This window comes from Amblyraja radiata, chromosome 2 (assembly GCF_010909765.2).
Source record: "Amblyraja radiata isolate CabotCenter1 chromosome 2, sAmbRad1.1.pri, whole genome shotgun sequence".
In the NCBI taxonomy this organism is placed as follows: domain Eukaryota; kingdom Metazoa; phylum Chordata; class Chondrichthyes; order Rajiformes; family Rajidae; genus Amblyraja; species Amblyraja radiata.
Genome location: NC_045957.1, coordinates 22,281,756 through 22,297,872, shown reverse-complemented (window position 1 = coordinate 22,297,872; position 16,117 = coordinate 22,281,756). Strand labels below are relative to the sequence as shown.

General features: G+C 41.3%; 1 protein-coding gene and 1 long non-coding RNA gene across 4 annotated transcripts in view; one reads left to right on the top strand and one right to left on the bottom strand.

The window, feature by feature from the left end:
* LOC116987104 overlaps window positions 1-16,117 on the bottom strand; it is a 107,566-nt gene that overhangs the window by 78,391 nt on the left and 13,058 nt on the right. For all 3 annotated transcript variants that reach the window (XM_033043002.1, XM_033043003.1, XM_033043005.1), the window contains exons 4-5: window positions 11,284-11,308; window positions 3,085-3,189 (exon numbers count right to left, since the gene is read on the bottom strand). In XM_033043002.1, the coding sequence (XP_032898893.1) occupies window positions 3,085-3,189; window positions 11,284-11,308 (130 nt within the window). The remainder of the gene's footprint in view (window positions 1-3,084; window positions 3,190-11,283; window positions 11,309-16,117) is intronic.
* On the top strand, window positions 8,216-8,395 carry LOC116987156. Its single transcript, XR_004415654.1, has 2 exons — window positions 8,216-8,235; window positions 8,340-8,395. It is a non-coding gene; the product is annotated as an uncharacterized LOC116987156 (long non-coding RNA).

The window sequence follows — 16,117 nt, the reverse complement described above, 5'->3', positions numbered from 1 at the left end:
GTGACGTTCACATTGTGGAGGAGGAGATTTTAGAGGTGAAATGCATAAAAGTCGCTGAATCTCCAGAGTCTGGTCAAGTATATTGTAGGATGTCAGTGGAAGCAAAAGATTGCTGGGGCCGAGGCAGGGATTTTTATATGTCTGTTAGCCGCAGGTGAGGTACTGGAAGACTGGAGGAGAGCTAATATTGTGCCTTTATTTAAGGTGGACAGCAAAGATAAGCCAGGGAACTACTTCAGTGGTGGGGGTTCTTGGAAGGGACTCAAAGAGAAAGGATTTATTTTTATTTAGAAAGGCAGAGGACTGATTAGGGATAGTCAACATGGGAAATCACGCTGTGCATTACATCCTACAAATTTGATTTGAGTATTTTGAAAGTATGACCAAGAAGATTGAACGGAGCAGAGTTTTAGACATGATCAACATGGACTTTGGCGAGGTCTTTGACAGGGTCCTGCATGGTAAACTGGTCCGGAAGGTTGCAATCTAGCATAGTTTGAGGCAGAAGAGGCTAGTGGCAGGTTATTTTCCCAGATTGGAGGCCTGCGACCAGTGGTGTGACACAGAGATCAGTGCTGGGTCCACTGATATTTGTCACATATACTGATATGGATTAAGAATGGAGGTGGTATTATTAGAAAGTTTGCAGATGACACTACAGTTAGTGATATTGTAGACAGTGAAGAATGTTGTCGAAGATTACAACAAATATAACTGTGAAAGTGGGAAAAGGGAACAGTAGATGGAATTTACCTATAACACTTCAAAATATTCAGACAAGTATGAAGTGATTTATTTTGAGAAGATAAACCTGGGCAGTATAGTAAATGGCAGGGCCCTGGGGAGTGTGTTGGAACAGAGATCTTAAGATACAAGTACATAACCTCTGAAAGTGGCAAAACATAAGTACAGAGTTGAAGGTTGCACATGACATGCAGACATGCAGGCTTTCGACAAGGTCCCACAGAGATTAGTATGCAAACTTAAAGCACACGGTATTGGGGATTCAGTATTGATGTGGATAGAGAGCTGGCTGGCAGACAGGAAGCAAAGAGTAGGAGTAAACGGGTCCTTTTCACAATGGCAGGCAGTGACTAGTGGGGTACCGCAAGGCTCAGTGCTGGGACCCCAGCTATTTACAATATATATTAATGATTTGGAAGAGGGGATTGAATGCAACATCTCCAAGTTTGCGGATGACACGAAGCTGGGGGGCAGTGTTAGCTGTGAGGAGGATGCTAGGAGGCTGCAAGGTGACTTGGATAGGATGGGTGAGTGGGCAAATGCATGGCAGATGCAGTATAATGTGGATAAATGTGAGGTTATCCACTTTGGTGGCAAAAACAGGAAAGTAGACTATTATCTGAATGGTGGCCGATTAGGAAAAGGGGAGATGCAATGAGACCTGGGTGTCATGGTACACCAGTCATTGAAAGTAGGCATGCAGGTGCAGCAGGCAGTGAAGAAAGCGAATGGCATGTAGCATTCATAGCAAAAGGATTTGAGTATAGGAGCAGGGAGGTTCTACTGCAGTTGTACAGGGTCTTGGTGAGACCACATCTGGAGTATTGCGTACAGTTTTGGTCTCCTAATCTGAGGAAAGACATTCTTGCCATAGAGGGAGTACAGAGAAGGTTCACCAGACTGATTCCTGGGATGTCAGGACTTTCATATGAAGAAAGACTGGATAGACTCGGCTTGTACTCGCTAGAATTTAGAAGATTGAGGGGGGATCTTATAGAAACTTACAAAATTCTTAAGGGGTTGGACAGACTAGATGCAGGAAGATTGTTCCCGATGTTGGGGAAGTCCAGAACAAGGGGGTCACAGTTTAAGGATAAGGGGGAAGTCTTTTAGGACCGAGATGAGAAAACCATTTTTCACACAGAGAGTGGTGAATCTCTGGAATTCTCTGCCACAGAAGGTAGTTGAGGTCAGTTCATTGGCTATATTTAAGAGGGAGTTAGATGTGGCTCTTGTGGCTAAGGGGATCAGGGGGTATGGAGAGAAGGCAGGTACAGGATACTGAGTTGGATGATCAGCCATGATCATATTGAATGGCCGAATGGCCTACTCCTGCACCCATTTTCTACGTTTCTGTTTCTATGCCTTCCTCATCAGGAACCAGAATTGGGATATCATGTTACAATAACAAAAAAAGGTTGGTTAGCCCATAAGTGGACCACTGTGTGCAGTTCCAGTCGCCACACCACAGGAAAGGTGTGATTAAGTTTGAAGGGTATAGGAAAGATTCACAAGGTTGCCTGGATTGGAGGTTTGAGTTATAAGGAGAGATTGGGCGTGTTTACCACAGAGCAAAGGAGGCTAAGATTATATGATAGAGATATATATGATTATGAGAACCAAGATAGGGTAGATAGCCAGAGTTTGCTTTTCATGATGGGAATGTGTAAAACTAAGTGTGGGTTCAGGGTGAGAGGAAGGAGGTTTAAAGGGGATCAGAGAAGTAAATTTTCAAAGAATAGTTGGCATCTGCAATGAGCTGCTAGAGGAGACGATAGAGGCAGAAACTGTAACAACATTCAAGACACAACTGGACAGGTACTTGAATGAGCAAGGCTGGGATATATGAAATTACTACTCAAGAACCTGCAATCTCTACAGCCGTCTGTGGCAATGAATTCCATTTTCTTTCAGTTATTTTCTTTCAATTTTCAAGTATTCACGATTCAACCGATCAATATAATCAACTAAAATTTAATTAAACATTTTCAATAGTAATTAGTTATTGGTAACTGCCTGATGGCTCGCAGTTGACTAGAATTTATTCTTCATGAGATGTGTTGTTATAGAGCTCCGTAAAATGAAAACAAAATATTGGTTTAGTATTTTTAAATTCTACATTCTGAAATTAAATGAGGAAACGTTACAGCAAATCATGTTAAAGTTTTCCAACAAATTGAATGTCTGCCACAAACTAAGTAGCTTATTTACTAAATTCAAAAATGGGATTTTGTTGCTTTAATTATCTTCATAATTGACACGTGTAGGTTTTCATAAGATACACCAAGAAATACTGTATATATACACAAACACAAAGAAACATAGCACTGAACAGCATACCTAGTACAGCTTTATTTAGCTTCATTTTACTGAGAAGATCTTCCACAGTCCTTGCCTCCGCAGGAGCTTGAAATTTATCTTTAATAACTTTTTTGGCTTCGTTGACTGGAACCCAAAATTTGTACGTTATTAGATCTGCTATGTATTACGTAGATTTAAAACATAGCCAAGATGAACTCGGGCGCATGATAAACATTACAGACACTATTACTTAAAATCCAATCTAATGCTCTAAAATCTGTATGACCAAATCTTACATTTTCATACTTTTGGATCACAACTTAGAAACTGCAGAATAATAATAATCTTATAAATCTCAACTTCTACATTAATTTAAACAGCCATACATTCAAAACGTTCTCAATCAGTAAATCATTAGAACATTGTACACCAGCAATGCTTCCCCCGCCATTCATCATTTATTTTCACCATAAATGCTCTTCACCATTTATTTTCTTCCCCCATAAAATCATGAACTCCGTGCTGGGATAAGATTCTCTGGGTGATCTCTGACATCTTGCCTATCAACTCAAGAGGAATAATGTATCAACATCCTGGCTGACACAAAAATGTATTTAGTAGACTTTTCATTTGGACATACTTTCAATAATACGCTCATATACAGATGGAATGAGTTAAGTAATCCGGTGTACCATTAATCCCTATTATTCAATGACTTTCATCAAGATTTCTTTTCCACCAGGTCACTCATAGAACATCGAAGAGTACGGCAAAGGGACAGGCCCTTCGCCCCCAATGTTTGCACTGAACATGATGCCAAGTTAATTATCCGTTATTTTCTTCATTATCTCCGAGCACCACACCTTACCACTTTTTCCATTCTTCAAAATTACATGTTCCTTCAAACAATTTCTCAGATTTCTCCATAAACATTCTCAATGATTTCCTCCTATTCTGTAATTTCCTTATCACTGATTATTTAAAGCTACATGAGCACTGTCAGCCTTGGCTCAGTGTTAATACTTTTACTCCCATGTCGAGTTACATTTCCAGAGTACTTAATCTTGATGCTGAAAGAGTAAGAAGTTACACCAAGAATCCATGTGCTAGCTTGGGTAGATTTAAAGTCTGAAGAAGGGTCCTGACCCAAAACATCATCTATCCATTCCCACCACAGATGTTGTCTGACCTACTGAGTTCCTTGGGCACTTTGTATTGATGGAGATATTTGGCCAGCTAAATACAATCATTTTTATATAACTTACTTCAATGATTTTAATTTCCAAGAACTTCAATGAGTTTTTAATTGTTTTAATTTCTCTTTTAAATTTTTTTTTTTTTTACACAAAGCAAAGTAGTTTTTCACTGTCTGAAAGTCAAACATTCGAAAAACTATTTAAAATGGTAAAGTAGCATAGAAACATAGAAAATAGATGCTTGAGTAGGCCATTCGCCACTTTGAACCATTCATAAAAACATTGAAACATAGAAAAATAGGTGCAGGAGTAGGCCATTCGGCCCTTTGACCCAGCATCGTCATTCAATATGATCATGGCTGATCATCTAAAATCAGTACCCTGTTCCTGCTTTTTCCCCATAACCCTAGGTTTTTTTAGCCCTGAGTGCTAAATCTAACTCTCTCTTGAAAATGTCCAGTGAAGTGGCCTCCACTGCCTTCTGAGGCAGAGAATTCCACAGATTCACAACTTTCTGGTTGAAAATGTTTTTCCTAATCTGTCCTAAATGGCCTACCCCTTATTCTTAAACTGTGACCCCCGGTTCTGGACACCCCCAACATCAGGAACATTTTCCCTGCATCTAGCTTGTTCAATCCCTTAAGAATTTAAATGTCTCTATAAGATTCCCTCTCATCCTTCTAAATTTTAAAGCTCAGTCGACCCATTGTTTCATCATATGTCGGACCCGCCATCCTGGGAATTAACCTGGTGAACCAACACTGCACCCCCTCAATAGCAAGAATGTCCATCCTCAAATTAAGAGACCAAAACTGCACACAAAACTTCAGGTGCCATCTCACCAGGGCCCTGTACAACTGCAGTAGGACCTCCTTGCTCCTAAACTCAAATCCTCTCGCTATGAAGGCCAACATGCCATTTGCTTTCTTCACTGCCTGCTTCATCTGCATGCATACTTTCAGTGACTGATGCCCAAGGACAACCAGGTCTCGTTGCAACTCCCGTTTTTTAAAATCTGATACCATTCAGATAATAATCTACCTCTTTGCTCTTGTCACCAAAATGGATAACCTCACATTTCTCCACATTATACTGCATTTGTCATGCATCTGCTCACTCATCCAACCTATTTGTCACCTTGCAGCCTCATAGCATCCTCCACGCAGCTCACATTGCCACCCAACTTGTGTCATCCGCAAACTTGGAGATGTTCCATATAATTCCTTTGTCGAAATTATTAATATACATTGTAAATAACTGGGGTCCAGCACCAAGCCTTGCGGCACCACACTAGTCACTGCCTGCCATTTGGAAAATAACCTGTTAATTCCTACTCTTTGCTTCCTGTCTGCCAACCAGTTCTCTATCCATGTCAATACCCAATACCATATGCTGTAATTTTGCACACTGATCCCGTGTGGAGCCTTGTCAAAGGCTTTTTGAAAGTCTGGATACACCACATCCACTGGCTCTCCCTTATATGTTCTACTTGTTACATCCTCAAAATATTCCAGAAGATTAGTTAAGCATGATTTCCCCTTCATAAATCTATGTTGACTTTGATCGATCCTGTCACTGCTTTCCAAATGCGCAGTTATTACATCTTTAATAATTGAGCTTTGACAACATCACCTTCTCGTAGCCCATCTACGCACCCAGCACTCTTCAACTACACCCTCAAGCACCAGTGCCCCACCACCACAATCCTACACTCCCTACCTTCCTCCCTAACCAAGTTGGAATGCATTCCAGGGGCAGGCTTTAACAATATAGCTTCCAAAACCTAGTCACTGTCTGGACATCATCACCTGGGACTAAAGAGTTCAATCTTTCACATCTCATACAAGTTCAAGGGGTGATTGGATATCACATGATGACCCTGGGCAGTGGGGAATATCTAGCAAATGTCTAGCCCAATGCTTTGGGACATCCAAAGTTGTGAGAGGCACATATAAATTCAAATACATTCATCACCATCATTTGTTCCAAGAATAAGAAAATAACTCCAGTTACTATCAATACTTTTATACATTCCTAACAGCTTAGCCTTAAAACCTCAATTTGTTATATCTGCTCAGACATTGATCTCTTCAATCAATTTAAACACAGAATACTCCTAATTATATAAAGACAGAGGACTCCTAATTCTACCCATGTATCATCTCTTTCAATGCCTTTATTCCTCTATTTTCTTATTTCTATTCCAGTTCTCCCATGCCTCCCAACTCATAACTTCCATAAATGGGAGCTTATCTAAAATGTTCCCAACTGTAACTAACTCTTTATGTATCCCAATGTCAAAATGTGTTTAAAAAACATCCTTGTGTAGACCCTTAGGTCCTTTTAATCTTCGCAAGAGCCAGGCAGTTTATAACATAAATGCCTCAAATAATCAACGATGGGCATCACACTGAATTAGCCTCTAACTTGAATTCATCTAAGTTCCTCCACCTCTTTGTCTTAGGACTCTCCTTAAAAACCTCACAACTAATATTTCTAGTGTGTTAGTCACTGGATAAACCAACTACGCACTGGAAAAGCTTGAAGTTGTATTTAGACTGCTAAACATAGCATTCAATAACCAGTCGACAAGATAAATACAACATCAATATAATTATTTCAGTTCTACTCCCCATTCCAACACTCACTCTTTCACACACACACACTCACAAATACACCATTGGAGTATATCATAAATTACAGGAACACAACATACCAGAGGATAACCTAAAGACAATTAGCACACTGTGATTAACCATATGTAATTAACCATGCATTTTTGTACAATTTTTTCTTCATGCCATCATTTTACAACATAACACCCAAAGCATGAACAATCAAGTGACACTACCAATTTAGGATTATTACTGTTGCTAATGTTCTATGACTGATGATGTCCAATAACTTTTTTTCCCGCTGCATATCATTGTGCAGTAGTTTCAAAAACATAATTGGATATATATTCTATTAAAATTTTATCAGAATGTCTTGCTATGTTTCCCTAAAGTATAAAAGCAATAAAACCAAACTCATTTGTTTCCTAAAAATCTAATATTTTAAACTGATTAATAAATAAATTAACAATTGAGAAAATCAGTATATCCCTTATCGTCCAACAGAGCATGGTTTTCATTTAATTGATCCCAAGGATTTGTAGCATTGTTATTACGAATAACGTTTCCCTCAATCAGTAAAGTTATACATTTATGAAGGGGTAATTGCACACATCCCCACAATAATGTTTCCTTTAAGTTATCTGAATGTATTCACATTTGGATTCTGTGATATGCCACTGCATTTAACAGGAGCAATATGAGATATCAGATTTAATCATTTAAGTAGCAATTTTTGATATACTATTGCAAAAGTACAATTAAATAAGAAAAGTAATAACTGAAAATATACAATTTACTTCTAGATTAGGAATAAAATACTTGCTTCAAAAAGTTGTCAATATCAGACTTCTCCTAAAGTGTTGATAATGATCGTAAATTTAAAAACGAACAAGAGATTTATCTCTTGCAGCAATTTCTGACCTTCTTCTGATATTGTTTTGGTAAATTTTTAATCACATCTAGCAGTTCAACTTTAAAGGCCAGTGAAAAGGGAATAAAAGAGTATTTTTTCAGATTGTAAAGATTTTTAGCGCTAAAATTCTATATTTATAGTACCATGTAAAACTTGCCAATTTTTTTTAAATTCCAAAAATAATCCAGAAAACAATAGGCGATCTTCGGTGTAAGTCAGCATCTGTAGTTCCTTCCTACACATGTATTTATTTATTGTACATATAGACGTTGGGATATATTGTCTGTTTCATGGTATAGATAATGACACTTCCTAAATGGTTACAAACAACCTACCTGTGAAAGAGGAATTAATCATGGACTGGGGAGTGTCAAGCTTAATGGGCCTGTCCCACTTAGACGATTTTTTAGACGACTACCAATGGTGATAATTCGGCTGTCGTAAGTTGTCGTAGGTGCTGTCGTAGGTTGTTGCCATGTTAGCGTAGGTTGTTGCCATGTTAGCGTAGGTTGTTGCCATGTTAGCGTAGGTTGTTGCCATGTTAGCGTAGGTTGTCGTCAGGTGACATAGGTTGTCGCCGGTGCTGACTTTGGTGACTTCCATTGTCCTAGTCGCTGGCTGTCGCCAGAAAAGTCGCCTAAGTGGGACAGGCCCATGAGACTGCTCAAGTGTATGTATGATTTTGCTCGAATGCAGGTAGCGAAAACAGCGCAGCAATATGTAATGGCAATCACTCCGCTGATTGGTCGACCTGGTTAATGTTCAATCCATTAGGATATTTGTTTGCAAGGTTATCTGGAACTGAATGGGAAGAATCACAGCACCTGGGTTTATTCCACCAAGTCTTTTCAATAAGTAAAGCCGGTTAGTGACTCATCCATCATGCTATGGACCTGCCTGGCAAAAGGATTGAATACTTAATTTTCCAAAAACGATCTACTAAGTTTCAATCTCTTATCACCAAGCATGTCACCTGAACAAATTAATCCTCAAAAGATGTTTACTACCTCTTCTTCCTTCCTCATTAGGTAGTCATTAATGTAAAGTCAAGCAAATGTATGAGCCCTTGTTTGATGGACAAGTGCTGAGAAACCCTTTAAGAGCCACTGTGAATAGCACAATTCAACATATGCTGTAGAAGTTGGTTTCCACCTCTTCAGGCGCAATCCCTTATTAAGGCTTAGGAAACTGCTCAGAGAAACATAATTGCGTTTGATGATGATTTTTATGCTTGCAAAATGGTTTGCTGCGGAAGTTGAAGTGATCACTTTTTTTTGTTCATAGCAGTAACTTTCCTCACACACAGAGAGAATGCTGTGAATGCAGTAATAGTGGCAGCAACTTAGAAATTCTAAGCTATGCCAAACATGACATTGCATCCAACACTCAAAGGGACGCACACCAGGAAGCCAGCTTCAATGAAATCTAAACCATTTGATATTTTAGGTTTCTTCTTAAGTTCACTTGAGAAAACATTGTGAACATCAGAAACCCAAATAAGTTTAGCTTTAACCACATGAAGCCGAAGACCAAAGTGCTGACCTCGATGTCTTCATTTATAGAAATAGTCTGTTTCTTAAATCCTAATGCATTTCCTTTATCTGAGCCGTCTGCGGTACATCAGAAGTTGAATTGGGCCATCAAAACTTGAGCTAAAAAAACAGAGGTTGTTGAGGTGTTTGCTTGAAAGTGTTTATGCGTTTGTTCGAATTATATATACGAGAGCAGATGGGCTGTAATGGATTTGATTTTATGATTCAAATGAGAAATATTATCAAACATGTGGTATGCTGCCACCACGGCCCCAACTAGATACCACCCCAAACAAGGAAGATGATCAATGGAAAGTTTCTTGAAACTATCCAAGATTACTTTCCTCAGACATTGTGTTCATTTTACCATGTAATGGGTGTTCAATTTAGAAACAAGAAACACAACATTTTGTTTAGCTATATTTGTCAGAATTCAACTATGATCTACACAAAAAGTTAATCAATATTTTAGAATTTTATTTATTCAGTTTATTACAAGGCAAACTAATTACACTCTAAACCTGCACTATATTTAAAGCTAATAATAATATTTCAAGGTGTGAGCAGGATTTGATCGCATATTAGCAAGTTTAGCATAGCTGAGTAACACATTTTGTAAACGAAAAATACCATACTTGATAATTTATTCTTTTGCAGAAGAGGACTGTGCAATTTTTAATTTATTTTTGAAGATTTGAATTAAATATTTTCCAGTTTCCACAAAAAGAAATAGTTTGACAAATGTTTAAGAATTTACATTTATAAATGTACGGTAAAATTAATTTATTTGGGGTACTTTCCTAAAATACAAATTTTTTTCTGATTAAAAAAATTCCCTCAATATTTTAAAGCATAGCTGGGATTCAGTGTAGCTCAAAACACACACTGAAACAACAAAATCCAACCAGCACAATTGTCCAAGTGACAAAAGATTAGTTCACTCTTCTAAAAATTAGGATACAGATTTAGTTCCACGTGATTTTTAAATTGAAAGAATACAACATAAATTCAAAAATTCTGAGGAAGGGTTTCGGCCCGAAACGTTGCCTATTTCCTTCGCTCCATAGATGCTGCTGCACCCGCTGAGTTTCTACAGCTTTTTTGTGTACCTTCGATTTTCCAGCATCTGCAGTTCCTTCTTGAATAAATTCTAAAATACTGTGATCATATTTTATCTATTTTTGCTACTGCTGAAAACACGAAATGACATGATAGATTCAGAATAATTTTCCTAACATATCTATTCCTCTATTAGACATATTTGTTTAGAGTTACTCCAGTCTGCTTTTGGAATGCAGCATCTCTTTTAGTAATATTAAAAAAAGGAATTTTAATCTACCTAAGGAATATTGGGGAAAAAAGGACTACCAAAGAGCATGATAACAAAAAATAATGCAGAACAATCGAGGCTGAATCGGGCATAGTTGTGCTTCACAGTTCAAAAACGATTTCTTCATCTAAATATTAGAAGCTCTGAAATGTCCATGATTGTTGTTTTTACTACATGGCATCCCTATGCCTTGATGGGTTGCCCAAAAGATCACAAATGCCTTTTCTAATTTTTACTTAATTCCTTCATAAATTTAATTGCGACTGAGAAGCAAAAAAAAAGATACATTATAATATAACCATAACTTTCATTACCCTCGAATAGTTGCATATTGGAAGCAATGCGCCAGTATGAGTGGAGAGCAATGTTAAACCATTGTATTTCATCTTAGCAATTTCAAGAATTGACCACGCAGAATTTTGGGGAAATTAATTTTCTTTCAGACTTGTGCAGTAGAACTAGAAGTCCTAATTATTGTATTTTTTGCTGGTCTATCACTTTATTAGAACTGTTAAAATAAAACTTAATGAACACATTAGTTATAATAAACAGCAATAGTTGAAACTGAAGCCTCAAAACATTATGAAGATTTTACATGTGTAATATCTGTAGAGATGGGAACAGGAGCCAAAACGAATCCTACGATACTTACCATTCAACTTTAAGGCTGCTTCAATCTGCCATAATGATGTTTGGAGAGAATCAACCAGGAAAGGGAACAGAAAATGTTAGCGAAATTGTTTCTGTTGGGACATAAAACTGAAATATTTCATTAAAAATGCCCCTTTTGCAAATTTTGATCTGTGGGCCATTTTGTCACTTTTTTAAGTTAAAAAAAAACCTTGTGGCTGATCTATACAAAAGCAGGAATATAGTGAACGTTCACATACAGCTAAATGCATAGACCAAATCTATACATAGAATAATAATACATAACTAAAACTCTGATCTTGTGCTCTTAAGGTTTGCATGGTATTTGTATTTGTGCAAAAGCGGTACACGATAGCGCTACCATTTTCCGCCACCTTACTCACCATTCTCATGTGCTGCAAGTGCAACAAGTTTTGTTCCGATTGATGGTACATTTAAAAAGTTATTTAGGTTAAAAAATCTATAAAACCGCGCATGCGCAGATTGGTCTCTTCTCCTATCAGTCAGCACCACGCAGATTGGTCTCCCCTCCTGTCAGTCAACGCCACGGCCGGAACGGCGACGCCCCTTCCTGCACAGCGGCCTCTCCCGCCTCACTCACAAACTCCTCTCTCCCCTCCTTACAATAACCTGTCTACTGTCCCCCCCGACCTGGTCCTGTCTCTCTCCTTCTCACCCCTCTCCCCCGCCCGCCCTCTGCAGCAATGGCGGTCCCGTCAATCCGTCGCCTGGGTGAATGGCTGCGACCTTGTCTCCTCCACCGCCGCCACAGTAAATCACCCTCACGGCCCTCTCGAAGATCGTCCCACCGTGACGAACACCGAATCCATACCCCGCCCCACTCCCACCCGTTACCCGATCCGGCCGGCCCACCCGCGGCAGCGGGCAGGCAGGCAGGTGGGCAGGGCGGGGACAGCCGAGTGGCAGCAGAAGGTGGGCGGGGAAGGGCGGCGGCTGAGCTGGAGGGGGCAGAGGGAGGGAGGGTCGGGTTGCAGGATGACCGAGCAGTTTGCACGGAATTTGAGTAACGCACACAATCACACAAGATACAAACTGGTCCAATCGTCAAGTCAACGGGATCTAAACCACAGCTACCAATGAATGGAGGAAGGAACTGCAGGTGCTGCTTTTTATGGAGGGAGGGAGTGACTGAGGGTAGGGGAAAGGAGAGGGAGGGAGGAAGAGGTGAGGGAGGGATTGGGGAGGGGAAGAGAGGGGATAGATCCTGGGAAGGTGAGGAGGGAGAGTGGGAGGATTGAGGGAGTGGGTGGGGGGGGGGAGGGGAAAGTGGGGGAGGTGATGCGGGAGAGTGGGGGAGGAGGGGGAATAGAGGGAAATGAGGGGGGGAGTGGGGGAGTTAGAGAGTGGGGAATAGAGGGAGAGGAGGGAAGTGGGGGAGGTCAGGTGGGATAGTGGGGGGGGATAGGGGGATGTGAGGAGTGGGGGATAGAGTGGGGCAGGGTGGGGAGAGGAGTTATGGAGAGAGAGAGAGAGTGATTGAGGGTAGGGAAAGGAGAGGGATGGAGAGGTGAGGGAGGGAATGGGGAGGAGGAGAGGGGAAAGAAGAGGGATGGAGAGATGAGAGAGGGAATGGGGAGGAGGAAAGGGGAAAGAAGAGGGAGGGTGAAGAGGAGGGGTAGGGAGTGCTGGGGATGAGTGGAAAAGGGCTACGCCTGCGCAGTTGGGGGCTATGCGTGAGTGGTGGAATATTGCATTGAGGGAACGGGTTGCGTTGGGGGAACGGGTCTGCACTTAGTCTAGTGAACATTAAAGACTGTAGAAAAGGCTGGACGTTAGAGCTACAAACTAGGAAACCATTCGCTGCAATGCTTCTACATTATTTAATATCAATCAATACTGTTTTGTGGAAGTGACCATTTTGTGCTCCAAATTGCAATTAATTAAAAAGTTGCTGCCAACCACAATTGTAGCTGGAAATTTTTTGATCTAGCAAAAACATGAAAAGTGTCCTTTCAGAATAAATATTTTCTATTTCAGGGCATTTAGTTTATTTTTTCGACAGTATTATTTGAAAATGTTGAAATGTTCTGCATATTTACAAATTATTTTATGACAAATTATTGACTACATAATTGTAAGTCTTCGTCATTATTAAAGGTTCTGGAACCATTTGTAACAAAGGTTGCTTTATCATGAAAATAAATGTAGACATATTTAATTGAAATGGTCATGCCAATATCAGACCGTTTCAAAAGACATTTTTTTTTTAGTACGTGTATATCAGTCAGTTACCAGGATAATCATGCATATGATGCTTCTTCAAAGAAAAATAATTGTCAATCACTATTGCTGATTTGATCCATGTTTGGTTTTGCTATTGCTGAACCGATCCGTAATCCATGTCGGGTTTCCACCATGCCATCTTATGGAATGTGAGCAACCATGCTTTCAGTTTAAACTACAACTTTGAGCCTATTTATATGGTTCCTGTATATGTTCTTATTAAAGTATATATTATGACGTTTTATGACAGTGTCAATTGTACTTTATACATGGTGTCAGAAGTGAACTTCGGATCAACTTTGGCTGCTATTTTTACGGGTTTTTACACTCTCAGAGATGGCTGAAGCTTTCCAAAAACCGGAACCTCTCGCCATCGATAGCAGAATCGGAAAGCGATGGCGTTTCTTTGAGCGACAATATAATGTCTTCATTGCTGCATCTTACTATGATAAACCGGCTGCGGCCCGTGCTAACATGTTCCTCAACCTCGCAGGAGATGAAGCTCACGAACGCACACTACAGTTTGTGTATGAAGATGAAATAACTCATCAAACTGTCGATGGTGCAGCTGCAGTCGTTACCCCTGCTGAATCACCCGACAACTCGGAATGTCTCAAAATAAAGTTTCAACAGCTGTGTGAACCTCAGGCCATTCCTCTCATCCAGCGGGTGAAGTTCTCACAAAACCAGAATGAGGGTGAGAATCTATTGAATCATTTGTGTGTGCGATCAAAAAAGCTGCTGGAAGCTGTAGATTTGGTGATCGGATCATTTCGACCGGATGATAAGTCCCTGCCACACCCGCCGTTAGAGCACCGCAGACCGCGGCTTCAAGCTGATGTAGGCCGCGGGCCGGCGGTCGGAGCACTTCTCCTCCGGGGTCCCCAACGAGGGATCCCAGGTTCCGGACGCCGCGGCCCCAGGCTGGTGTAGGCCGTGGGCCGGCGGTCGGAGCTCTTCTCCTCCGGGGTCCCCAACAAGAGACCCCAAGCTCCGGACGCCCCTCCAGCTGGAAGCTCCGCCAACCGCGGCTTCAGGCTGCAGCTGGCCAGCGATCGGAGCACTCCCTTCTGGCGACCCCCGGCGAGGGCTCGCACGCTCCACGTTGAAAAAGTCCTAGCTGCGCCCGCTGCTGAAGCTCCAGGCCCATCTCCGGGAAAAGGCCGCACTGATCCTTTGTGTTAGGCCGCGACGGAGGAGACATGGAAAAAGTCACCTCTTCGTGGAGGAGGTGACTGAAGCGCTTTCCCCCTTATTCCCCCACACCACCCCCCCACACAAGACACACCAAGAAACATTAAAAACACACATTGGGACATACTAAAACAAAAGTAGAAAATGACTTACAAGCTGCTGGAAGGGCAGCCGGTTCGCAACGCCCCCACCGACCATCAAGAAACTTGCAAGACACTTCTCAGTCCATGGGGCGCCTAGCTCCCTCTTGTCCGATAATGGTGGACAATTCACTAGCCAGCGTTTTTTAAGAACTTTGCGAGAGAATGGGACTTTAAGCACATCACCGACATTCCGGAGAATCCCCAATCGAATGAACTGGCTGAGCATGCTGTCCGCAGTGCTAAGGCAGTTATGGAGAAGTCCAGCAGAGCCGGGTCTGACATATTTTTAGATCTTCTCAATATTCCACGCGATCCCACGCTCGTTTCACCGGCTCTGCGACTTATGTCCAGACAAACCCGAACCACCCTTCCCATCTCATGGCACGTGCTTCAGCCACAAGTCTACGAGCCTCAAGTATTTCAGGCACAGCTGCAACATAGAAGACTGACGCAAAAGGTGTACTACGACTGTTCCAGCCGTCCACTCCAACCTCTGACGGAGGGACAGACTGTCCAATAACAGACACAGAAAAGAGGTGTGCCCAGAACCAAGGTCCCATTTGCTTCAATCAGATGGAGATCTCTACAGACGTAACCAAAGACATATTCTACCAGTGAACGAGCCGGTGCCATCACAGCAAGTTCGATAAGATTGTGCGGATGACCCAGATGAAGTGCTATGGACAGAGGATGGATACGATTGTTTAAACGGTGGGCTTGTGACAGCAGGCCGTGAGCAGTTCTGGGATCAGGACTTTGTCTCTACACCTGTGAAAGAACCGCTAGTGGGGCCGGTGCTGATGGTAAAATCTTCTGTAAGGCCTGTGGAGAAGTCCCCCGTGAAACCTGTGCTGGTTGAGTCATCGCTTGCGAAGAAACTCCCTGTGAAGGCTGTATCTATGGCGGCATCACCTGGTGGCATCACCTGTAAAGAGTACTGCTGAGGAGCTGTACCGAACGCGTCTGCAAGCCTGTGATAAGATACAAAGACTTTGTCTAGTGGCAGATCCTGGACTCTAACTAACTATAACTGACATTACTCATATTGCATCCTCCGCCGCTTCGCTGTAGATGATAGTTAACTTTATATCCTTATATATTATGTCTTTGCATGCTTTGTATGGGCAAAAGCCTAAGAAGTAGGATGTAGATCAATTACTATTGCTGATTTGATCCATGTCTGGTTTTGCTATTGCTGACCCGATCCGTAATCCATGTCGGATTTCCACCACGCCATCGTGTGGAATGTGAGCA